The following is a 25,829-nucleotide window of genomic DNA, read 5'->3' as shown; positions in this document are numbered from 1 at the left end:
TGCCCACAGAAAGGGCACTGAGTGCCACCTCTGGCACCCGTGCCATAGGTTCGTCACCACTGACCTAGATGATAGATCAAATCCTTTAATTTCTACTTTTCTTATTTTCCTAAAAGCATTGTAACAGAGAATACATTTTAAGATGGCGCTGGCATCGTGGACCATAACCAAAACATCAAGGCTAAAGAATTTCAAAAATGCATTATCCTGACGTCAATGTGCAACAGCAGGGAAGTTCTCCAATCAAGAGACTTCATAAGCTGGGAACTCTCCTCCCTCTTCTGTTTCCCTCTTGTAAAACCAAATAAAGCTTGCACAATGCTGATTTTTGCCCTGGGTAACAGCATTAGCAAATCTTGCATCAGCAATTCTTTGCATGCTTATTGATTAAAACATAGCCAACACACACTAAAAGAGGATATCTTAAATCCTACCCTATGTAGGGGTTCAGCTCAAATGTGGGGATCGGCAATGACAAAGCTCTCTTGGACAGCAGGATTAAAGTTGAAACTGTGCATTTATTCCAGCAAAAACAGCAGTAACAAACAAAACATCAAATAAAATCCTTGCCTGTCCGGCTCTAACTAAACACTTGGCGGCCCTCACTAGCCACTGGAGGGCTTATCCCTGCCAGCATGAAACATACGTTCAGTAACCCTGTGTCACTCATACAGTCCAGCTTCTGTGTCTCCAGGTAGAGAGCAACTTCTGGCTGCTCCACACCCTTCTTTAAGGGATTGCACACCTGGTGAATTGTTAGACCCATTAGAGTCTGGAAGCTTTGGTCTGGAGCAGTGATCACACTTCTGTCTCCACTCCAGCAATTAGGGTCCTGTACCAGGTCTTCCAAGAGACCAACACATGGAAAACAGCTTCCAGTATGACCCAATGCACATTGTGTAATACACATAAACACTCATTTTCTCTCCAATTCAATAGTGACTTTGTCACACCTATCACAACAACTTAACCAAATTCACAAAATTGGTTTTCAAACCAACCAAATGTGTCCACTCAACATGGTCAAAGGCTTCAATCATGTAAATGAGACCATGGCACCATCTCCATTTTACACACGAGGGACCTGCCTATTTCCTGAAAAGCTTCCTTTTTACTAATCAAAATACTGACCCTTCCTTAAAGGGGTATTCCGGGAATATGAACGTCTAACACAAAAACCCATGATGATATAAATAAATGAATACAACAATGCTCAATGTCATTAGTCACAAAATGGAGCTTCAATAGTTTGATTTTCTGATTTACAAAATTTGTGGCCTCTCTAAAGTAGGTGGAGTTATCATTAAGATGGCCGCCACTGTAAACTACAAGTTCCATGATCCTTTAGTTCTCAGTAACTCCTCCTCCCTCTTATGCTCTGCTCCCAGTGATGATGTAATAGGTTTTCTTGCTCTGTTACCACAACACTTGCCATACTGGCTGCATTGCAACCAACCGACTACAGCCAAACATAGTGGTGATCACACAACCTGCCCATGCAGCTGCAGGACATGTGATGTGGACATGTGACCAGAAGCCATCTTCTGTCCTGTGTATGCTCTGCAACGGACCGCGCGGAGGAAATTAACGGACTGATTAAAGGGCCAGTTGCATTTTAATTCTTCATTACAGTCTATGTCATCAGCATTTTTCTGCTAACGGGTGCAAAATTTTTAATAACAACTAATTACATACTAGCTTATATTTTGAGTACCCATTTGTATATGAATTATGCTGATTCCAGGAATACCCCTTTAAGTAACTTCCCATGCCCTCAAACCCCTACTTGTGTAGAACATAACAACACTAGAGTCAACCCAGAGCAATAGCTGTGCTGAGGTAGACAACCCACCCATCACCCTCACCTCTCTAGATCTTCAACACTCGATCAGCGCAGTTATAAGCATTTACAGGGATGTCCAAAAACTATTACTTAAAACTTTAAATTTTGCAGGATAAGACCAAGAATATATGATTCCTTTTTCCCTCAACCTTTTCTAAAAATCAATAAAACTTGCCCTCTTTATTGCACTTCCTGGGGATAATCGACAAAGATCATGATTGGGGAATGAACCCCTTAACTAGTATGGCGCTGGCTCCCGCGATTTGTGCTCAGCCCCCGTACTAGTGCACCCGATGCATCGCGTCTCCATGTCATATGACATGGTGATATAGCAATGGAGACCCTCCTGCCGACATCACCCGGCCAATCAGATTGGTCCCGCCCGCCGATTGCTGCGATTAGCCAGTCAAGTGTGATATATTGTACACAATACATCATGCCGCACCTTCCCTTCCAAGCCTTGCAGTGTGCCTAGCCTGTAGATTATTGCCCCACATATTGCCGTACCTGGGAGAACACGCATCATGTTTATTGGGGTGTTTGTCTCCTGTGGCAGGAGCTGGGCACAATATGACATTATGGATATTTTTTACTATGCACTATCCATTATGCATTTTATTTGGGGTCCACCTGTGGGGTTTAAATGCTAACTATATCACTAGATTATTTAACCCCTTAAGGATGCAGGGTTTTTTCGCTCATTTCTTGCTCTCCACCTTAAAAAATCCATAACTTTTTCATTTTTCTGTGTACAGAGCTGTGTGAGGGCTTATTTTGTGCATTACAAATTTTACTTCTCCATTACATTATTTAAGATTCCATTCCGTGTACTGGGAAGCTGGAAAAAAATGTCGAAATGTGGAAAATTTGGAAAAATATCACATTCACGTCACTTTCTTGTGGGCTCAATTTTTACGACTTTCACTGTGCTCTCCAAATAACATCTCTACTTTATTGTTTGGTTCGGTATGATCGCGGTGATACCATTTGGTCACTTTCTATTCCATTTTTTATTTGAAGTAAAATGGTGTAAAAGTCGCTTTTTGGACATTTGGGCGCTATTTTCCATTAAGGGGATCACCACCGGCAATAACCGGTTTTATATTTTGATAGATCGGGCATTTTGGCACGCGGCGATACCTATTGTGTCTGTGAATTTTACTGTTTATTACATTGTATTTCAGCTCTAGCGAAAGGGGGGTCATGTGATCTTCTTTTTTTTAGGTTTTTACCATTTTTTTAAATTATTTTCTTTACACCCTCTAGGGTACAGTAACCCTAGATGGTCTGATCATTCCTACCATATACTGCTGTATTTCAGTATATGGAATTTTTGCACAGTATACATTACAATGAGCCAATTGTTGGAACGAAACCGCAGAAACCATGCAGCCTCGGGTCATGGCAACCGATCGCGCTCCCCCCTCCAATGACGTTCCGGGGAGCAGCAATCGGATCCAAGGGGGCGGCGACAGCTTTGGGGTGCCCTTTCCAAAATGTCACTTCTTGTTGCTGTGTGGTACCACCAGGTCATTCCACAGGTGTGACATTGTCCGCGGTGGCAGCCAAGGTGAAGTACACAGTAGTCAGGCAAAATCGTAGTCTGGGACAAGCAGAAGGTCAGGACAGGCAACACGGGATCAGAGTCAGGGACGTAACAACAGGTCAGTAGGCGGCAGAGGAGCCTAGTCGGGAACATACGGGAAAACACACAATGGACAAGGTAACAAGCTTTTTCTAAGGTTGTGAGGCACAAAGATCCGGGGGAGTGTGCGGGGAGAGGCTGGATTAAATAGGATTCTGGGTAAGGCCTGCGCAACCGGCGTGCGAACGCCCTAGGAGACGGGGATGCGTGCGCAATGCTGCGGGACCAGAAGCAGGAGCAAGGATGGGTAAGTAGATGTCGCCGGGCGCAAACTGAGAGACACAGGTGAGCCAGCAACCCCAGACATGATATTGTCCTCGGATATCCCAAGATCTCTTCAAGTCAACCAAGAAGAATCGCTTACCTCTCACTGTCTTCATGTCAAGGATTTCCTTAACCTCAAAGTTGTTGTTGGAGTCAGCCTCCAGAGCAGGTACTTGGCGGGAGAAGCGGTTCAGGATGAAAGGCTTGAGTAACGATACATGTAAGGACTACCGAATCCGCATGGTGGGAGGAAGGCGCAATTTGCAGGCCAAAGGATTGATGTGCCTCAGCACCTCGAAAGGACCCAGTAATCCTGGCCCATGCTTGTAGCCAGCGATCCTTAGCAGGACTTTGTCACCTGGAGAGAAGATTGGAGGAGGCCTGAGTTTTTGTCAGCCCGGAGCTTTGTTTCCGGCAGAAGCCTGTAACAAGGAAAGGCGAGTTTGCTCCCAGATGGACTTCATATCCCGTACCAACTCCTCAACAGCTGGGACGTCTGAGGACACAGGCAGAGGAAGAGGAGGGTGTGGATGCAGCCCATAATTGATGAAAAATGGAGCAGAGCCTGCAGATGCTGAATCCAGGGAGTTATAAGAAAACTTTGCCCATGGCAACAGAGTGGAACAGTCTTTCTGACGGGCAGAAACAAAATGATGGAGATAGCAGCCCAGAGTCTGGTTAACTCTTTACACCTGACCATTAGACTGTGGGTCCAATTTTACTTGAAGCTGGTTACAGAGGGATCGCCAGAATTTAGAGACAAACTAAACCCCTCGATCAGAAACTGGGGAAGTTCATGGAGCCGGAAAATGTTAAGGAAGAACTGTCTGGCAAGGCGTGGAGAAGATGGCACAAAATGGGACATTTTGGAAAACCGGTTGGTTACCACCCAGATGGTGGTATTGCTAAAGGAAGGTGGCAGGTCCGTGATGTCTATAGCCATGTGAGTCCACAGACGGCTGAAGAAGACCAGCAGGTTTCAGGCAAGATGGCTTATTTCAGGCACAGGAAGCGCAGGAGCCAACAAAGTCCTGAACATCCTTGACCAGATCTGGCCACCAATAGAAATGGGAACTGAGGACGACAGAGCGCTTCACCCCAGGGTGCCCAGGCACAAGTGATCTATGTCTGCAAGTCCGAATCCTATTCCTTAGAGCAGGTCAGATGCAGGTCTTGCCAGGAGGTAGCTGTCGAAGGTCCACTGGAGCGGCCACTACCAGTCGCTCAGGAGGGATGACATGCCGAGGAGCCAGTTCTTCCCCAATAACATCCGAGGCAAGAGAGAGGGTGTCAGCCTTGATGTTCTTTTGAGCCCGGATGGAAATCGATGAAGAAATTAAAACGGGAAAAGAGGAGTGACCAACAGGCTTGTCGTGGATTGAGTCACTGTGCAGTCTTGAGATAGAGGAGGTTCTTGTGATCCGTAAAGATGCAGACCGGAAAATAAGCTCCCTCGTGAAGATAGCGCCACTCTTCTAAGGCGAGTTTTATTGCCAAAAGTTCCAGATGCCCTATGGAGTAATTCCTCTCTGAGGAGGCGAAAGTCTTTGAAAAGAAACCGCAGGTGAGAGTTCGGTATTTGGGCCCTTTCTGGGTAAGCACCGCTCCCGTTCCTACTGAGGAGCTATCAACTTCCAGGTGGAAGGGCTTCTCTGTATCTGTCTGTGTGAGAACGGTGGCCTTTTCGGTCACCTGAGGCCAGAGGCGAGGATTGGCACCCTTCTTGGTGAGTGCCACGATGGGAGACACAAGGGAGGAGAAATATGGAATAAACAGCTGGTAGTAATTTGCAAAGCCCAGGAAACTCTGTATTGCACGTAGCCCTAATGGGCAAAGCCATTGAAGAACCGCAGGCAACTTGGCAGGATCCTTCTGTAGTCCCCTATCCGAGATAATATAGCTGTGAAAGGGGAAACTCCTCTGATGGAACTGGCATTTTTCAACTGGTGGGACTGGTGGGATTCAAGGTCTGAAGAGAATACCAAGATCTTGTTGAGATAGACTACAACACAGGTATACAGCAAGTCCCTAAAGATGTCATTGACAAACTCCTGAAAGACAGCTGATGCGTTACAGAGTCCGAATGGCTTCACCAGGTATTCAAATTGTCCATTGTGAGTGTTTAAGGCTGTCTTCCACTCATCGCCTTTGCGGATACGGATGAGGTTATAGGCCCCATGTAGACATAGTTTGGGGAAGACCTCGGCCCCAAGTAGGCGGTCAAACAGTTCAGTAAATAACGGAAATGGGTAGCGGTTCTTAATGGTAACCTTGCTAAGCTCGTGACAGTTTATATCAGTGACACATCCTTTTTGGTCACAAAGACAAAGCCTGCACCGGCAGGGGAAGAGGGTTTTCTTTGATGTAGGCAGACATTGCTGCAGTTTCAGGCATAGAGAGAAGGTACACCCGACCCCGAGGAGGAGATGCGCCTTGCAGCAGGTCCACAGGGCAGTTGTATGGACAATGTGGTGGCAAAGCCTAGGATTGTTCTTTCAAAAAGACATCCACAAAGTCCTGGTAGGAGGCTGGGAGTCCCTCCAGAGGCTCAGAGACCACAGAGGAGACCATGACGGGTAGAGGGTGAGGAACCTCCATACAGCAGGACTGGCAATCCCCAAAGAAGGAGGGGGGGGGGGGAATTGTTGAAAAGTTATTACCAAGTTATTACCACAGGAAGAGACACTGGTCAAATTAAAAAAGGCTGTCTTAAGGGGTTAATCAGTCCAGTAATTTTCTCTGTGTGGAGCAGACACAGAACAGAAGATGGCTGCTGGTCATATGTCCACATTACATGTCCTGAACCTGCCTGGGGAGGTCATGTGATCACCACTATGTTTGGATGTAGTCGATTGGGTGCAGTGTATCCAGTATGGCCGGTGTGTGGTGAGAGCCATCTCAGTAAGGTAATGTGCAGTGATGGCAGTTGCACAACATTACTAAGGTAACAGAGCAGGACAGTCTGTTACATCATGACTGGGAGCAGAGCATAAGAGGAAGGAGGAGTTACTGAGAACTAAAGTATCATGGGGCTTGTAGTTTCCAGTGGCGAACATCTTGGAGATAACTCCGCCTACTTTAGAATGCACATAACATTGTGTAAATCATAAAATCAAACTATTTAACCCCTTAACGCTCTGCCGTAGCTCTACGGCGCAGAGGTATAGGGAATGTATGAAGAGGGCTCACGGGCTGAGTCCTCTTCATACAAAGGTGGGGGTTGTTGCATATTGCAGCAAACCCCCACCGCTAATAACCGCGGTCGGTGCTTGCACCGATCGCGGCTAGTAACCCTTTGATTGCCGATCGGTTGCCATGGTAGCTTCGGGTCTTCATTTGACCCGAGGCTTAAAGGCTCATTTCATAGTTTATACGGTTGAAAAAAGACTCTTGTCCATCAAGTTCAACCAAGGAAGGGAAGGGATTGGATGAGGAAGGGATTTAGGGGAAACAATTCTATATAACATAACCATCAATGTTATTTAGGTTTAAAGGGAACCCGTCACCACTATTTTCACAAATACAGGTAGTGACAGGTTCCTATAGAGCTCTAATAACTATTTGACACCCTACTTGTAGCTAAAAATTATGCCTCTGAGATTCCCATATATTCAACTTTATAGTTTTATCTGGTAACTAAGCATGGCTACAGCGAGTCCAGATGGGCGTGGCCTCCTCAAGCTGAATCCAGCAGCTCCTCCCCATCCCTATCTCTGTATGCTGCTATAATGTCATGTGACCAGGGTAACATCATCACAGGTCCTATAGCTTTTGTAGCATTAGGAACTGTACACTAAGCATATATGTCATGAAATCACAGCATATTTTATCACATGAAATCACAGCATATTTTATCACATGAAATCACAGCATATTTTATCACATGAAATCATAGCAGGCTGCATGGAGAGGAATAGAAGTCCATGAAGGCTGCTGTGATGGTTTTATGTGGTCAGATATGTACATGGGGTATAGTTTTCATATTAAGTAGCTCAAGGACCTTTGATGATGTCACCCTGGTCACATGACATTAGGCCACGCCCCCGTGGACTCGTTACAAAGCTGCATAGATACCAGGCAAGATTATAACTCTGATTTTATGGGGATCTGAGGGGGACAATTTTTATCTAAAAGCAGTTACTAGAGCTAAAAGATAGTTACTAGAGCTCTATAGGAACCTGCCACTACCTGTATTTGTGAAAATAGTGGTGACGGGTTCCCTTTAAAAAGGCATATTTAGGTTTAAAAAGGCTCATTGTAACGAATGAGCTGCAAAAATGCCATATATTGCAATACAGAAGTATTGCAGTATATGGTAGGAACGATCTGTCTATCTAGGGTTAATGTACCCTAGATGGTCTAAGATATAGTGAAAAAAAAAGTTTCAAAAATAAAAAAATTAATAAAATATAAAAAATTCAAATCACCCCCCTTTCGCTAGAACTGATATAAAACATAATAAACAGTAAAAATCACAGACACATTAGGTATCGCCGCGTCCCAAAATGCCCGATCTATCAAAATATAAAAACCATTATGGCCGGCGGTGACCTCCGAGACGGGAAATGGCGCCCAAATGTCCGAAATGCAACTTTTACACCTTTTTACATCACATAAAAAATGGAATAAAAAATGAATAAAATGTCGCACAGACTTCAATATGGAAGCAATGCATTTTGCAAAAAATGACACATGCTTATTTATATCATTGTAGTTTTTGTTTCTGACGTTCAAATTCCTGGAATACCCCTTTAACTGCCAATGAGATCCCTCGATGGTACACACTAGTGTAGAGCAACATAGTACTATGCTGAGAAAAAAAAACCTTGGGTGGTGTCCTCGGTAACACACTGTGCTCGCTGGGGAAAAAAAGCTTGATCCAGACCCAAGTAGAATTGCATAAGAGACTATGGAACCCTGGGCACAAGAGGTGCAGAACCTTTAATAGATGTATATGGGTAAATTACCTAATATCCTGCAACCCCCAACCCCACCTACACACCCACGAGGTAAAGTGGCCAACCCCTTTAGGTTCTCAGGGTTGACTACTTCAGGGCGCGTTCACACGTTCCGCTATCGTCGCGTTCATAACGCGACGCTAGCGCACAGGGGGCGGAGTTTGGGGCGCTCACATATGCGTTTCCAGAGAAACGCATGCAATCGTGTGATTAATCGCATGCGTTTCCCGGGAAACGCATATGCGATCGGCCCGAGCTCCGCCCACTGTGCGCTAGCATCGCGTTATGAACGCGACGATAGCGGAACGTGTGAACGCGCCCTCACGAGGTCATTGCTGGTCCTCAGACATAATTCTCTGTTGTTTTTAGTTCTACTGACTTTACTGACCTATTATAAGAGCACAGTCATAATACACCATGGTGGTACATGTTTATACGCTCTGTATGGAGCATTTTGGGGACACTACACTGCTGCAGATACAGACACAAGTCGGTGATGAACTGCAGTAACTGAGGTTCTAAAGAATGGAAATATAGCTTTTATACAAGATATGCCCCACTCAACATGGCAGCCCTGCACTGCCGGCTAGCGGCAGTATTTCCGGTGCACTGCCTCACTCACTTCCGGGTCAGCTGACAAAGCCGATGATCACATGATCGAAAGTGCAGGAGGCGGAAGTAAAGGACAGGTAATGTCAACACAGACCGAGGAGGGGGTTAATCATGAATTAAAGGGGGGCAGCCCCGGGATAGGGGAGCACCAGTCAAAATAAGCAAGAAGGGGGGCAGGTGTCTGTACTATCGTCTCCAGAATAATTTACATGTGGCACTACAAGTTCCAGCATGCACTAGATGTAGATCACTGCCAGGATTGCTGGGGCTTGTAGTTACACAGCAGCTCTCAGTCAGGTGTACAGTGATGTTTGTGGGGCTGGGCGCTGGTCAATGATGCAGTCAGTAAGAGGTAAATGCACTGTTGTATTATGTCTTCTAATCATTGTATCATTGTCACAAGCGATGGGCTTCCCTTATATACCTCTCTTTAGATACTGCTGGAACAGATTCTGTCATCTAAGTCTCTCACTAGAGGCCATGATGCGACTGTCAGTTTAGTTATATCTATGTAAAAACTGTATCACATGTGCTTCTTAATCAGTGCTGACAATTATCTCTGTGATCTCAAAGTCACAGCTGTTCCCTCCATACAACCTACTGGCCCACATTTATCAAAACTATGGGGTGCATTTACTTACAAAGTCACTCGAGTTCACTAAAAGTGCCTTGTCCGTTCATAATGCTACGTGTGGCGATTCACAAAGATTTTGCACCATAAGTCATGAATCTGGCACTTCCCTGCCCTGGTCCAACAGAGTTCACCCTCTCTTTTGTGGTGCACCTTAATTTGTGTTTGCATAGAAGCCAGGACACAAAAGGGTCGCATGTGCCACAATCGCAGCATAGACACTTCTTAAGTACCTGCACAAGTCGAATTGTGGTGTATTTCAGTAATAAATGTGGCACAAACACCGACTAAGCACTAACACGCCCCTTTAGGCACACATTTTTTTCTGTCTTGTTGGACAAATTCCAGCCGCAACACAAAACTTACGCAGACACTTTATAAATATATATGCAAGCAGTTTACACATTCTTTTCAGTGCAAAGTCAGACAAAGTTATGCACTTTGCCAAACGCAGTGAGGTATGACAACCATATCAAACATACGACTCCAGTATGTTCAATAGTTAAATTGATTACATTGAGTGCTTCATAATATCAAGTGCGCTGGTGGCAAAAACACTGTAAAAAGTATATCCAATATAGATTCAGCAAGCTGACAAACCGGGTGGTGATTGGTTATGTTTATTCATTGTAGAGAGGCATTAGCTGCTGTTATTGGTGACACACGGTAGGCACCCAAAATAGTTATTTCTTGGCTAAGAGATAAAGATACATTTTACTGATCCTGTTTGTTCTTGGTATTCACATGGTTCCCTCTCTGTTCCATACATAGAAACAGATCATTGGTACTTGTGATGCCTCTAAGGAGCTATATTGTGTGTGAGCTCCTATAATGTACCGAATGGCAATAGAAAAAGAATGCTGGAGCTGCAAATACACACACAAACATATAGTAATAGGACCTCTAGTATAATTTGTTGAGTGGTTGGTCTGCTCATACATGGGGCAGGGAAACCAGGGCTGTGTGTGAGCCCATAGAAATACATGGGGCTGTGTGCTAGCTATTGAAACAACGACTAGCACACAGTTGAAAACAACATTCATGGGTGTGAGACCTAAAGGAGGTACTAATTTGGTGTGAAGAGGTAGAAGTCACAGTTATTCATTGCTGCCTAGCACCATTCTTATGATCACTCTGGCATTTAGGATACCTTAATTATAAATGATGTTTGGTAAGTGGGGAGTATCCTGTAGACAAGTATTGCACTACACCCAAGGTGCATCAAGTTATGCCTCTTGTCCCAACAAACAGTTCCTTATAGCTCAACCTGCTGTATATCTTTTGTTGGGATTGCCTGAAGTGATGCCTGATGTTAGTTAATAAGGCTGGGCCTCTAGATGAGATTCTCTATGGAGGACATGTATCTTTATTTTGCACCTATGTTATGTTGTTAAGAAGTTTGTGTCTGTTGCAGTGTTCCTAATGTATTTTAGACAGATGTTTGATTTGCCCCTTATTAGCTTCCTATTAGAGACTTTAATAGAGACTTTAGGCTCAAATTGAAGGACAACTGACCCCTACTTCCTCCCATAAATGTTTTTAAATGTGCCTGAAATCACACAACCTAAAACACATCTACCGTATATACTCGAGTATAAGCCGAGACCCCTAATTTTACCACAAAAAATGGGAAAACCTATTGACTCGAGTATAAGCCGAGGGTGTAGTATACAGCCAGCTAGCCCCCTGTAGTATACAACCAGCCAGCCCCTGTAGTATACAGCCTGTCCCAAGTAGTATACAATCAGCCTGCCCCCATGAAGTATACAGCCTGCCCCCATGAAGTATACAGCCTGCCCCCAAAAAGTATACAGCCTGCCCTCAGTATGCCTAACGAATAACAAAAAAATAAACTTAATACTCACCCTCCGACGATACTCACCTTTGATGCTAAGTGGCGGCTCCTGGTTCTCGGCGGCGGCTCCCGATCCATTGCGGCGGCTTCTCTCTTCTATCTTCACGTGCCGGCAGTCGCGTCCATGCGACTTGCCGGCGGGTGTACAGTGCGCTGCGGCGGTGTCGTCGCTGATGACGTCATCAGCGGCGACACCGCTACATCATATTGTGCGCCCGCCGGCAAGTCGCATAGACGCGACTGCCGGCAAGTGAAGATAGAAGAGAGAAGCCGCCGCAGAGGATCGGGAGCTGCCGCGAGGACCAGGAGCCGCCGCCGTTGACCGGGAGCCAGAGGGTGAGTATTAATTTTTTTTTTAATTAACTTGTGTATAAGCCGAGATGAGGTTTTTCAGCACATTTTTTGTGCTGAAAAACTCGGCTTATACACGAGTATATACGGTACTTATGTATCTAAGGCTGAAATACAAAAGAACACACAGTGCCCCAATGATACATGTACCTCTGACTTTTTATGTCAGTGGTGGCAAACCTATGGCGCGGGTGCCAACAGTGACACTCAAGGCCCTCTCTTTGAGCACTCTGGCAAATTCAGTACTGGGGAAACACCTCCTTTGCTCCCTGATACTCCCTAATACTCAAGGCTATTTTCAAGCAACACATCCTTGGCTTCCTGAGACTGCAGAAGGAGTGAGGAGTTATTGGCAGGGCTGGATAAGCATTGTAGCTCTTGCTCCAGGCCTCACAATTCGTTCTGTTCAGAGGGACCCTACAGTAGTTAACCAAATTTCTTCAATTTCAATTATATTTGTGTCCTCAAGAAGCTGTTATGATCATAAGCAAGAGCCAATAAGTTACTGCCTAGATTGCTGTGTTGGCATTTTGTGATAAATATGAAGGTTTTGTTTGTAGTTTTGTCACCCAGTCTCTAAAAAGTTTGCCATCACTGCAAGTTTATTCAGTCTTCTGAACATGAGGCATGTCATCTTCAAATGTTATGTGTCCTGACAATCATTTGTGGCTTCACTTGCTTGGCCTTATGATTTTTTTTTTTGTGCTTCACCCTAAACGAAATTGTGTTGTTTATTATCACAATTACAAGCGAGTAGAAACACCTCCACTTTCATGCTGTTTATTCTGATCAGGCAGGACCTCATGACTACATATGTGGTGTGTTCGGTCTGAGTCACAGTCTGAGTGGACTTACATGTTTCTTCCTCTTGGTTGTATCTGGCTGGCTGGTGTGATGTCTGCAATCTGTAAAAAAATTACCAGGAAATCTTGTAGCATGCAACACAACTCTCTTTGACAGAACACTTCCTTATTCAGAGTTTTTTCTTATGTTGCAGGAAGTAATATCATGGCGTCTGCAGGGTCTGGACAGGTTACTGATGGCCAGAAACTGCACCTTAATCTCAAAGGTAAGCTTATAATAAAGTGGACTATGAGTTCCTCATTGCACTATGGTGTGATAGTTTTGCACATTCATCACAGCTAATAAACTTGGTATTGGCCTTTAACCTTGATTGGGTTCAGAAAGGTGTGGGCAGTCTCATTCGAGCACAGCTACACTGTTTACAGTCGGCATACTGTAAAACATGATACTGAAGCCTATAAAATTGTGAATGCGGCTCTGGCTTAAATATACAAATGGGAAGCTAAATACGCTGTAATCAGTATTTCTAGTACTTACTGTATATATTTCTTAAATAATATGTTATTAATCCCTGATACACGGATCCCACCTTTAGGGCACTTTTAAGGCTGTGGTAGTTGGGTATTAGTTTGATAGCATATGGTAGGACATTCCAAAGAATTGGTGCAACCTGTGAAAAATCCTGGAGATGTGAGAGATTGAAATTAAACAAGAGAATATGTTTGGATCACTTGAAAATGGAAGAGCATTTCATTCAGCCTGGCCCAGAGAGAGGGTTCAGTGGACCCCGTTCTTAAGATAGGTAGCTGTCTCAGGTAGCCTCTGTCAGGTATTTATTCCAATTCCAACCACAGACATACCGGGGCTCATTTACTAATGGTCCTGAGGCCGTATTTTTGTTAGGTTTTCGGGGATCGCGCCGCTTTGAAAGGGATTGTGTCGCACAGGATTGGATTTTGGTGCATCGGCGCCGGCTTTCATGCAACAGAAATTGGGGGGCAGGCCGTCGGACGACCTGACTGATTCGGACTGAGCGCGGGATTTAACTTTAAAAGTGTGTTGCAAGCCAAGCACTTACATGCATCGGGAAGAAGATGGTGAACTCTGGCGAATCTGAGCGGGGAGCGACACATGCGGGATATTGGGTGCACGATGTAAGTGAATTGCGGCAGAGTTCATTCTCGTCGGACATTCCGGATCAGGGAACGCGCTTGACTGGGTAAGTAAATGTGCCCCACTGTATCTTTCTGCTGGCTTCCTTCTGGCCTGAGATATAGGGCTAGTAGATATATGAGGCTATCTGTAAAATCCTTTCTGCTTCTCCTGAAGTGGATGGCACTTCTTGGTTCTGACATCAGCTAAGGGCGGAGCACTCAGGGCATTCATACTAATCAGGACAGTATGTTTGTAATTGGACCACCTGAAGCATTTGATGAGTCACATGTTTGTGACATCACCCAAGGTTCTGTTCTCTTGCACTCCTCTACTACTGCTCCTCCCAACAAAGCTCCTCTTTTCTTTAGATGTCCGATATGGTTTCCCATGGTGACCAGAAAGCATGGCAAATGGAGAGTACCTTGGGGGGACAATTTAAAGCCTCTGCTAGCAGCTAAATACTTGCAGATAGCTAATTGGAGAATTGCTTATATCTTCTAAAGTTTTATACTTTACAGGTGTACTTATATTATTTTGTATGGGAATTTGGAGAACACAAAAGGTTTTCTCATTATATAAAGTGAAGCCATATTGTAATGGCATGCCATGATGGTTTTTTGTGGGTCTCATATCTGGGACCCTACTGATCATAAGAATGAACACTCAGCAGAAGTTATTCAGCACCATAATAATTACTATTAATAATTCCTTTGTTTATATAGTGCACACATTCTGCAGCGTTACACAGAGCTTGCCAAATCAGTCTCTGTCTTCCCATTTTCCCTTTTTTCCTGTATTGCAGTGCTCTCAGCCACCCAGCTGTTCAGGAAACCTCAGCTAGTCTTATTCACATGAATGGGGCCATGCTTCATATCCTTGCACTACTAACATATAACTTTTGTGAGGTATCATTGATGAGGGTCCCAAATGTCACGTTGCCACCAACCATAACATAATGGTTTATCCTATTGCATGTGATTGGTGCAGATGTGTTGCATCGTGTACTGACACTCAAAAAGGGTTTTCCAAATTCTTGCTCAAAGATGGTGTGTAGTCAGATCTCCACTAATCATAGGAAATTAGTGATAGAAGAAACTGATATATCATTGGTGCATTTACCCAATAATAGCAGTAGCAAGACTTTATATAATAGTGAAATACTGTTTAGGTACTGACGGGAATAAAAGTTCTCTATTTACCATGAACACACGGAAAATAACTAGTTGTTTAGTGGCTAAAGAGCTGCTGATGCCATTAACCTGTCTGTGCACCTGGGTGTGGCAGTATGCCCTGGTGTGTGGTGTTAGCAACAGGGCACACAGTTTTACACTCCTTCAGGCGCCAATTTAATAGAGGGAAATGGAAAAATCCTACACCCTGTAATTTAAAGTGGTTTAAAGTGTCCAATCAATTTTGCCCAAAAATCTGAAGATATGCAGCATTTCCCATTACTAGCTGGTCTGTAGTATCACAATTGAGGGCACAGCACCAGCTCTATTGAATACCCCTGCCTATCTATTCCATAGGACTCCAGTTTGTAATAGGCCTTTGCGTAGGTCAGATCCCTTACATGTAACATAAAGATTGTGTCCTTCCATCAATTTCACTATATGGGAAATAGGCAGCATTCAAGAGCCTATGTAAAGCCTTACCCAGAAACATTCTGGAAGCGTCAGCGTAAGTACATTCATATAGCCGTATGCCCGCCCGGCCGCAGCTCCCCCCTCGATAAAGAACAGCAGCGCACGGCCACACATACGGGGAAAGGTAGATCATGCTCTATCTTTTCCCCGCATACGGCGCAGAACGGTGCCACACATGTGTGGCACTGTACTGCCACTGGACCCCCATTGCTGTCTATGGGAACGTAACTCACCGGCCACTTTATTAGGTACACCTGTCCAACTGCTCGTTAACACTTAATTTCTAATCAGCCAATCACATGGCGGCAACTCAGTGCATTTAGGCATGTAGACATGGTCAAGACAGTCTCCTGCAGTTCAAACCGAGCATCAGTGTGGGGAAGAAAGGTGATTTGAGTGCCTTTGAACGTGGCATGGTTGTTGGTGCCAGAAGGGCTGGTCTGAGTAAATCAGAAACTGCTGATCTACTGGGATTTTCACGCACAACCATCTCTAGGGTTTACAGAGAATGGTCCGAAAAAGAAAAAACATCCAGTGAGCGGCAGTTCTGTGGGCGGAAATGCCTTGTTGATCCCAGAGGTCAGAGGAGAATGGGCAGAGGAGAATGGGCAGACTGGTTCGAGCTGATAGAAAGGCAACAGTGACTCAAATCGCCACCCGTTACAACCAAGCTAGGCAGAAGAGCATCTCTGAACGCACAGTACGTCGAACTTTGAGGCAGATGGGCTACAGCAGCAGAAGACCACACCGGCTGTCACTCCTTTCAGCTAAGAACAGGAAACTGAGGCTACAATTTGCACAAGCTCATCGAAATTGGACAGTAGAAGATTGGGAAAACGTTGCCTGGTCTGATGAGTCTCAATTTCTGCGGCGACATTCGGATGGTAGGGTCAGAATTAGGCGTCAACAACATGAAAGCATGGATCCATCCTGCCTTGTATCAACGGTTCAGGCTGGTGGTGGTGGTGTCATGGTGTGGGGAATATTTTCTTGGCACTCTTTGGGCCCCTTGGTACCAATTGAGCATCGTTGCAACGCCACAGCCTACCTGAGTATTGTTGCTGACCATGTCCATCCCTTTATGACCACAATGTACCCAACATCTGATGGCTACTTTCAGCAGGATAATGCGCCATGTCATAAAGCTGGAATCATCTCAGACTGGTTTCTTGAACATGACAATGAGTTCACTGTACTCAAATGGCCTCCACAGTCAATCCAATAGAGCATCTTTGGGATGTGGTGGAACGGGAGATTCGCATCATGGATGTGCAGCCGACAAATCTGCGGCAACTGTGTGATGCCATCATGTCAATATGGACCAAAATCTCTGAGGAATGCTTCCAGTACCTTGTTGAATCTATGCCACGAAGAATTGAGGCAGTTCTGAAGGCAAAAGGGGGTCCAACCCGTTACTAGCATGGTGTACCTAATAAAGTGGCTGGTGAGTGTATATTCCCCCAGACGGCCATGTAAATTTACCCTTATAGTGAATATACTGTGCAGCTATCTACCAGCTGCTGCCAATGCCACTACTTAAAGTTCAATAATTTACATAGGTGGCAAGTTTTATGATTCAAGAAAAGGATTTCTACTCTGGAATAAATGTCCATTATACGTTTTTGTCTTGGGACACAGGGAGCTTGTTATTGTAGCAGGGGGATGACACATATTGGGGTTATGTGCTGGCACACTGGAGCCTGTTCATGGCTGAATGTCCAGGTATAAACATTCACTTAAACACTGCACTTTTTGTTCATTATGAAGCTGGATATTGTAAGACGCTGGAACTTCTTCCCTGCTTAGTCACACAATAGTGGCTTGTGTTAGCCCTCTCCAGGTAGCCTGAGGTTACTGCAGTAAGTCAGCCAGGGACACACTGGCTTCACGGGCTCATGTAACATTCCTCGGCTTGATCTGGGGAGGGGGCTTCTAGTCGTTTAGGAGGTGGTGTGCCAGAGGTGATAATGACATCTCCTCAGGGAGTGGGCAGGTTTCATGTCACACTCTTCTATTTCAGCAGCTGAAAGATTTTCACTCATAATTCATTAATCACTTATTAAACTGGGACTTTCTGTCTGGTGTAGTTTTCTATTCTAAAATTGTAAGAATTAGAACAATAAAGCACACGGTACAAGCTGTGGGGTCCAGATACCGTGTACACGTTAGCCTTATGTTTAAAGCAGTATAAGAAATGGTCTATTGCTTTTAATTTTGAGTATGTTCAGGTTCCCATGTAGAGTATCTGACCCGGTACATGTCCACCAGGGCAGGTAGGGTATGTGTTACTGTTTTACACTTCAAAGTATGGTTTTACTGCCACTATTGACAAGCCATACACCAGTGGTTTAACATCCACACTTTGTCCTGTTGTTATGAAACTAATCTGGTTATGGATACGGTTTCACTCAGATAATCCAGAATGTCTGATAATCCAGCAGGTGCCTATCTACGTTGTATATATTGGCCCACATTTATAAAGTGTTTGCGCGTGGTTTTTGTCTGACCATGTACTGAAAAGAATGTGAAAACTTCTTGCACATGTATTTATGAAGTTTCTGCTCCAGTATAGTGTCACAGCACCATGATGTCCAACGCACCACAAAATTCTGCACCTCAAGGTGGTTCTGGTGCAGAGTGGGACCGTGCTGACTTGTCGGACATGTGTCGCACACCCTGTGCACCAAAAAAAAGTTGCCCACTTCCCGAGCTGCTCTGTGCGTCAAATTTAAATAATCTGCAGCACTTCACAGGCAAACTGCACCTATTGCAGTTTGCACTACCTTTGATACATGTGACACATAGATATAATTATTGGACTGTAAAAGCATAAGACCTCTTTCACACAATACATTTCTCTGTCCACAGACCCATTATAGTCTATTCAGATATTCACATGCACATTTGTTTCACCGATCTACAGGCCCTGTAGGGAAAAACAAAACGCTACATGCATTAATTTTTTTCGTGCTAGGCTGTTAGTGTGCGTTCACATGTTGCGTTTCGGAAGTGTTTTTAAAACATGTGTTGCTTATTCCAAAAAAACCCTGCAAAGTGTAAACGTGCCCTTAGGGTGGTGACACACATGGCGTTTTTGGGCCGTTTTTGGGCTGTTTTTACTAAGTGCGTTTTCAGATCGTTAAAAACGCATGCGTTAAAAAACGCATCAGTTTTTTAAAAACGCATGCGTTTTTTGAAAACGCATGTGTTTTTGTCCGTTTTCCATTGCGCAATTTCGGGAAAACGGACAAAAACGCATGCGTTTTCAAAACCGCATGCGTTTTTAAAAAACGGACGTGTTTTTTAACGCATACGTTTTTAACGATCTGAAAACGCACTTATTAAAAACGGACCAAAAACGCCATGTGTGTCTTCAACCTTAGGCCGGCGCCACATGTGGCGCTTTTGTCTGCGTTTGCAAACGCAGACAAAGTCGCGCCCACCGGGGCGGGCCTCGGCCCGATCGCATCGGCGTTTCTATGGAAACGCCTGCGATTGGGAACGAGCCGCCGGTGTTTCGCGTTAAATTAACGCAAAACACCGGCGGCTCGTTCCCGATCGCAGGCGTTTCCATAGAAATGCCGATGGGATCGGGCCGTGGCCCTGCCCCGGTGGGTGCGGCTTTGTTTGGGTTTCAAACGCAGACAAAGCGGTGCGTGTGGCACCAGCCTAATAATAGGAAAATAAAGACCCTGCATTCTTAATTTTTATGGACACATCAAAACTTGCCACAAAGCACTAATAACACACAGAAGATATGTGGACTAGACATAGGAATAAACAGAAATTTAAAACGAATCAAGACCAAAGGCACCAGTTCTAGTAGACTATCACTCCCAACAAATCCGATTCAATGAGGCAGAGTGTGAGTTGGAGTGTTTTTAATCTGTAGGGAGTTTTTATTTCTTTGCCATCTGTATTTTTGGGTGGTGCTCATAATGCTTTAAGATATAAAAATTTTACAAGCTTTTGGGGATTTCCTTAATGTTGACATTTTGAACCACTCACAGGTCAAAATAGGGCGGGCAGTGTTAGAGCAAGGTCTTGTAGGCACTATAAGGATCAGCAACAGATTTTCATATTAGCACGTAGACTGCTTGATATATGTGATGTAGAAACTGGCACCCCCAGATTGTGATCTACCAAGGGGTTAACCTGGGCCATGAAAGGGAAATCTTTGTTCCCCCAGTAGCTGGTTAGCTCCTCCCAATTAAAAAAGTAATTGGCTTTCATTCTCTGTGCAGTTCGCTCTGCTCCACAGACAGCAGCAGTGTAGTGGATACAGAGCGATGCTGTGTGCTAGGGAGGGGGCACAGAATACCCCTCTGTGTCCTGCACCCCCCTCTCTGCTACATGTGTTTATTTAACTCTAGAAACAGAGAGGTGTGTGTGAGGGATTAAGGGGGAGGGGGTTAATTCCCCCAATTTGATACACCTTGTAAAAGCAGGGGAGTCTACTCGGAGCAGACCAACTTCCTCCAAGTCATTAGTGTCATTAGCAAAGGGGGGCGTAATGCACAATGAGCGCTGTGTGTGCGGCTCGTGTAAAGAACCATTCACTACCACGTGATACACCCCAAAAAGACTTACAATACCAGCACTATACAACTATGTCATTTTATGTATGCATTCATGTCGATGTAACTCACTCGCTTCTACACAGAGGTCGCACACACCTCTCTGTAATGCCACACAAGCGACACGCTGCTCATATGACCGTGGATCACCCATACATATTCCAGATGAATATATGGGTTCAGGTTTCAAAGAACAGAGCAGATTTAGGGCAGTAGTAGAGAAGCCCATGTGGGTGGCATGTTGGCATAGTTCTGATATATTGCATCACCAGGGTTACAAAATGAATGTGCATGAAGTTACAGGGTATGTCCACATTAACCAGTCTGCAGATATACTTGGAAATACTTTGCACTTCAATTCCTCCAAAATAATACATTTTATTTTTGCTGTCAGTGAATGGAAACACTCTTGCTTACATGCAGATACTGAGGGCTCGCTGCTGTAGTGTCCAGTCCAGGCAGTTCTCTGATTTACATGCTCACAAACATTTTGGTAGTGTACTAGCCATTGTTTTCATGGCTTGCACAGGTTCCAGTGTATTTCTATGGGCTCATACACATGGCTGTGGTAGCCAGGTCCTATTTATGCAGCTTGGTTTGCAGCTTGGTCACTCCTCTTTTACTGTCACATTCATGTGCAGGTAACCTTAGGCGCATTAACAGGTGGTGTTAATGCATGCGTCTTCAAACGCAATACAACAGATGAGAAGAGATGTGTCTGAAAACATAGCTGTCAACAATGTGTTTACAAAACGCAGTGTAAATGTGCTGTTAACGCATGTGTTAACATCACATTGACACATGCGCTAACAATGTGTTAACATGTGTGTTCAGGTAACAATGCATTTTGTAAACACTAATGTTAACAGTAATGTAATTAGGCAAATCACCTCTCCTCAGCTGTTGTAAAACACAACGTGTGACTGCAGCTTAACAATGGCACCAAGTATGGCACAAAAATAGCAATTTTATCTTAAGATGTCAGCAAATGACACTATGTGAAGAAGGTCATATGCATCTTATAACTGAGGTCTAAGATTCCCCAGTTGTTAGGTACAATAACAATAAATGTCAGCCATATATAAAAGCTAGAATTAGTAATGTGAACTTGTGTTGGATTCTGTGGATGTTGGTGATCTCCAGGCACTGTTGCAGTCCTGTCCTGTGTGTTTCTATATTTTGGAGTATAATGTGACATATGTCTGTACTCTCATTTCCAGTGAAAAATGCTCCGTTACTGCTGAACATACAGAGCCCTAGCGAAGACTGTGGCAGCCAGGAGAGCAGAGGGGAGCAGAGTAAGCCCTGTGTGGAGCGTGGGTCACCCAACGAGGATGGTGAGATGGGAACACATGCAGCCCCCTGTACCATGCTGTGGAAATGAATCACTGCACTTGTTAATCTCCATTACCCTCTGACCGTGTCTGGTTTTTACTTTACAGAAGCCGCAGACTGTGAGATGATATTTGAGAATGGTCACTTTGCTCTAGACAAAGTCAGGTCTGTACACCCACTTACATGTATCTCACTACATACATTGTAAAGCCTTGTATACATCTCTGTATCAGAATGACTATATTGTAGGAACCCGTATAAACAGCTGCCACATAAAGAATTCTTCATACCCTGGACATTGGACATAAGAAACTTTAACCTTTTCCACACTGGATTTTCTTTGGTTTACTGTATTATGTTTTGTTTCACTCAAAATAAGCAAATCTCTTGAAAATAAGCAATAATGGATGCACTAGTTATGTAAGAAAGTTACCAGTTAAAAATGATTGACATTATATCAGGAAACCTATATAAGAATTTGACGAACCGAACCCTGTGCAGTCTGTATGCATCAGCATATGCTTATGTGACTTACAGGCTAGCCTTCACATCTGCTCTATGTCGGGTAGCTTCACCTCTGCTCTATGTCGGGTAGCTTCACCTCTGCTCTATGTCGGGTAGCTTCACCTCTGCTCTATGTCGGGTAGCTTCACCTCTGCTCTATGTCGGGTAGCTTCACCTCTGCTCTATGTCGGGTAGCTTCACCTCTGCTCTATGTCGGGTAGCTTCACCTCTGCTCTATGTCGGGTAGCTTCACCTCTGCTCTATGTCGGGTAGCTTCACCTCTGCTCTATGTCGGGTAGCTTCACCTCTGCTCTATGTCGGGTAGCTTCACCTCTGCTCTATGTCGGGTAGCTTCACCTCTGCTCTATGTCGGGTAGCTTCACCTCTGCTCTATGTCGGGTAGCTTCACCTCTGCTCTATGTCGGGTAGCTTCACCTCTGCTCTATGTCGGGTAGCTTCACCTCTGCTCTATGTCGGGTAGCTTCACCTCTGCTCTATGTCGGGTAGCTTCACCTCTGCTCTATGTCGGGTAGCTTCACCTCTGCTCTATGTCGGGTAGCTTCACCTCTGCTCTATGTCGGGTAGCTTCACCTCTGCTCTATGTCGGGTAGCTTCACCTCTGCTCTATGTCGGGTAGCTTCACCTCTGCTCTATGTCGGGTAGCTTCACCTCTGCTCTATGTCGGGTAGCTTCACCTCTGCTCTACGCTGGGAAACATATTTCCTATATTCTTGAAATCTCTACAGGGAGAGTGGCAGATTGCCTGGGAGATAGCAGTATGTCGCATCTTCTTCTGATGTTGTATCTTCAGGTGGTTTAGGACTCGGGTGGACTTGTAAATGGATGAAACTGTGTGGTATCAGTCCACCACAGATGCCATGTTGACAGGAAATGTAAGCTGTGGGGAATACGTTTCTATACTGAATGCAAGTGTCTGCAGGAAATGTTAATTAGTATATTTTCAGTAAAGGTCTATGGACTATGTAGCAAACATACTTGGAATTATGCACTAAATGTGAATATGAAATGAACATATCCCAATATGAAAGCTAAACTGTAGCTGCATTACATACTTGTGATGTGTGAACATAGTACTCTACTACTCCTGAGTATTATTTCTTTCATGGGATAAGTAGCCTTTATGTAATATACTGGAAACCCAGCTTTCTCATTTTTTCCTAGTGAGCATGGCACTGCTTCCTTTTTTCTAGGGCTGAGCAGATATTTCTATTTCATTTATAAGAATGCCATCAATGTTTCCATTGCACCTCTGGTAATTTGATCTGCTTTATTTTCTGCTCCATTCGCTGTAGTGTACTCTTTGTCTCTGGGAGATGTGTTGTCCTCTCCTTCATTTCACACTGCCATGTAGAATGTCTCATAGGGTTGTATCTAGGAGGTGCTATTGATGGGGCATTGTTTTTTTCACCTACTTACTAAAATCTGATGAGAATCTGCACAAGAGCCAGGCATAACGCATGAGTCAACCCTTGAGTAAAGTCCTAGTACCTTTTGTGTCTCCTGAATATTTTTTTATATTCACCCCCCCCCTCAAAAATTTTACTATGAACAACATACGATTTCAACTTAAGAAAAAGGCTTCCAACTTAATTGTTTAATGAAATTTGGTCGTATATGTTGTTGAGTGACTGTGGGGTGATTTGTTGAGTCACATAAAAGGTGACATTGAATAAATGGCACCACACTTGCCTGTGGATTATGTCTGGTAGCGTAGCTCATCTTCCTCTCAGAATTATGCCTTGTGTAAAGTACAGACAGAATAGAAATAAGATACACATTTATCATGCAGTTTTTGCAATTTTTCAGATGTATATAGCACAACAAAAGTAAAAATTTTTTGGCAATTTTTTTACTTTTTTGGTATTTTCAGCAATGCTTGTCTTTTTAGGTAAAAGGTCAGGGATGGTGTTGGACTAGAACAGTAACAGCTTGGCCTGATGGATTAAATATAACTTGCGGGATCGGTTATATTAAAAATCTATGTTATTCATTGCTGGTTAAGATTTTACTGGTGACAAAGGGATCCTCCTCAGATGGGCCAGTATTATTAAGAGGCCAGAGCATGTAAATACAGACAGTCCCTAGTTACAAATGTACCTCTCTGTCCACTGTGACCTTTGGTGAAGCTCTCTGGATACTTTCAGGCTGCAACAATCAACTGTAACCCAAAATTTTTTAAATCCAAGCGTTAGAGCGACCAAAAAATAATTTGTCTGGAGTTACGCTTACAAAATATATCTGTTTTGACTTGTATACAAATTCAACTGAAAGGGTTATTCCCATCTGGGCATTCACATTTAATTTAATTCATTTGCCATATTTAAACATTTCTTCATTTGGATGTTATTAAAAAAAAAAATGTAACTGTGTGAAGATAATTTCTCATAAATGTAGCCATGCTGTCCCTTAGAAACAGGATGGCTTCCTCGGATATGGCCACCTCACATTTTGGCAGCGGTTGGCAGACACGCGCTATTGAGTCCTGTCTAACCTCCTGGATTCAGCAATCATTACCACGGCTGTAGGTTTCTTTGTGCAATCCCTCCAGCAGAGGTGGTCATATCCAAGAGTTAGTCTTGTTTCTAAGGGACCATATCACTACATTTATGAGAAATTATCTTCACACAGGTAAAAAAAAATGTAACAACATCTAATTGAAGAAATATTTATGTATGGCAGATAAATGAAACTGAATGTTTATGCCCAGACGAGAATACCCCCTTAAGAACAAACCTACTTGCGTAACCCCGGGGCTTCCTGTAGAATTAAAACTGGCACACAGAACTCATGTACGCATAACTTGGCTTTTTTTACAGTAATATAAAAATAGTTTAATGCACCTTGTTGTTTAATCTTAATATGAGTTATTTTGTGGTCACACGATTTTAATTTTATTTTACAGGAGCAGTTCTCCTTCTCAGACTACAGAAAATGGATCCAGTGCGCTAGTTAAAATCCAGACTAACACAAATGACGTCACTGGGATTGGTAAGTGTTAGAATAGGCTTGGTGTACTATACCAATCAGAGAGTGCTCTCCTTTAAGAGAGTAAATAAACTCCCGGGTGTGACCACTACAAAGATTAAAATGTACAGACTGTATCAGGCTTTGTGGGGATGCACCTCTCTGCTGTAAAGTAAAGGGTAACACCTAATTGTCAATGTATTTTTAAATATTTAGAACGATGAATAGTGGAAAAACAACACAATTGGTATTTTATACCCAGATTTAACACAGGTTATTTTTGCCTATGCTTTCTCGAATCTGATCTTTCACTTTATGTGTTAATAACTTCGTAACACAATTTTTTTTTATACTTCCAAGGCATCATAACCATGTATCATCATTGTTCCTAAGGCATCATAACTATGTACAGGCAGTCCCCGGGTTACGTACAAGATAGGGTCTGTAGGTTTGTTCTTAAGTTGAATTTGTATGTAAGTCGGAACTGTATATTTTATAATTGTAGCCCCAGCCAGAATTTTTTTGGTCTCAAATCTCAATTGGTGACAATTGGATTTTAAAAATGTTGGGTTGACATAAGAATCAGGATTAACACTAAAGCTTCATTACAGACACATTTGATAACTGTTATAGCTGTTTATTGTAGCCTAAGGCTAAAGTACAATAA

At 43.8% G+C, this 25,829-nt stretch overlaps 1 protein-coding gene across 2 annotated transcripts in view; it reads left to right on the top strand.

Moving 5' to 3' along the window:
- The first annotated feature begins 9,339 nt into the window (after positions 1 to 9,339).
- WWP2 (WW domain containing E3 ubiquitin protein ligase 2) overlaps positions 9,340 to 25,829 on the top strand; it is a 37,168-nt gene continuing 20,678 nt past the window's right edge. The window contains exons 1-5 of one of the 2 annotated variants that reach the window (XM_072117344.1): positions 9,340 to 9,399; positions 13,157 to 13,228; positions 21,559 to 21,675; positions 21,781 to 21,838; positions 25,101 to 25,186. In XM_072117344.1, coding sequence (XP_071973445.1) covers positions 13,168 to 13,228; positions 21,559 to 21,675; positions 21,781 to 21,838; positions 25,101 to 25,186 — 322 coding nt within the window. In that variant the 5' untranslated portion in view covers positions 9,340 to 9,399; positions 13,157 to 13,167. Of the gene's footprint in view, positions 9,400 to 9,518; positions 9,675 to 13,156; positions 13,229 to 21,558; positions 21,676 to 21,780; positions 21,839 to 25,100; positions 25,187 to 25,829 lie in introns of those variants that run through there. The other variant, XM_072117343.1, reaches the window with a different exon arrangement.

Source organism: Engystomops pustulosus, chromosome 7 (assembly GCF_040894005.1).
Source record: "Engystomops pustulosus chromosome 7, aEngPut4.maternal, whole genome shotgun sequence".
NCBI classification, from domain to species: domain Eukaryota; kingdom Metazoa; phylum Chordata; class Amphibia; order Anura; family Leptodactylidae; genus Engystomops; species Engystomops pustulosus.
This window is presented reverse-complemented; position numbering and strand designations above follow the sequence as displayed.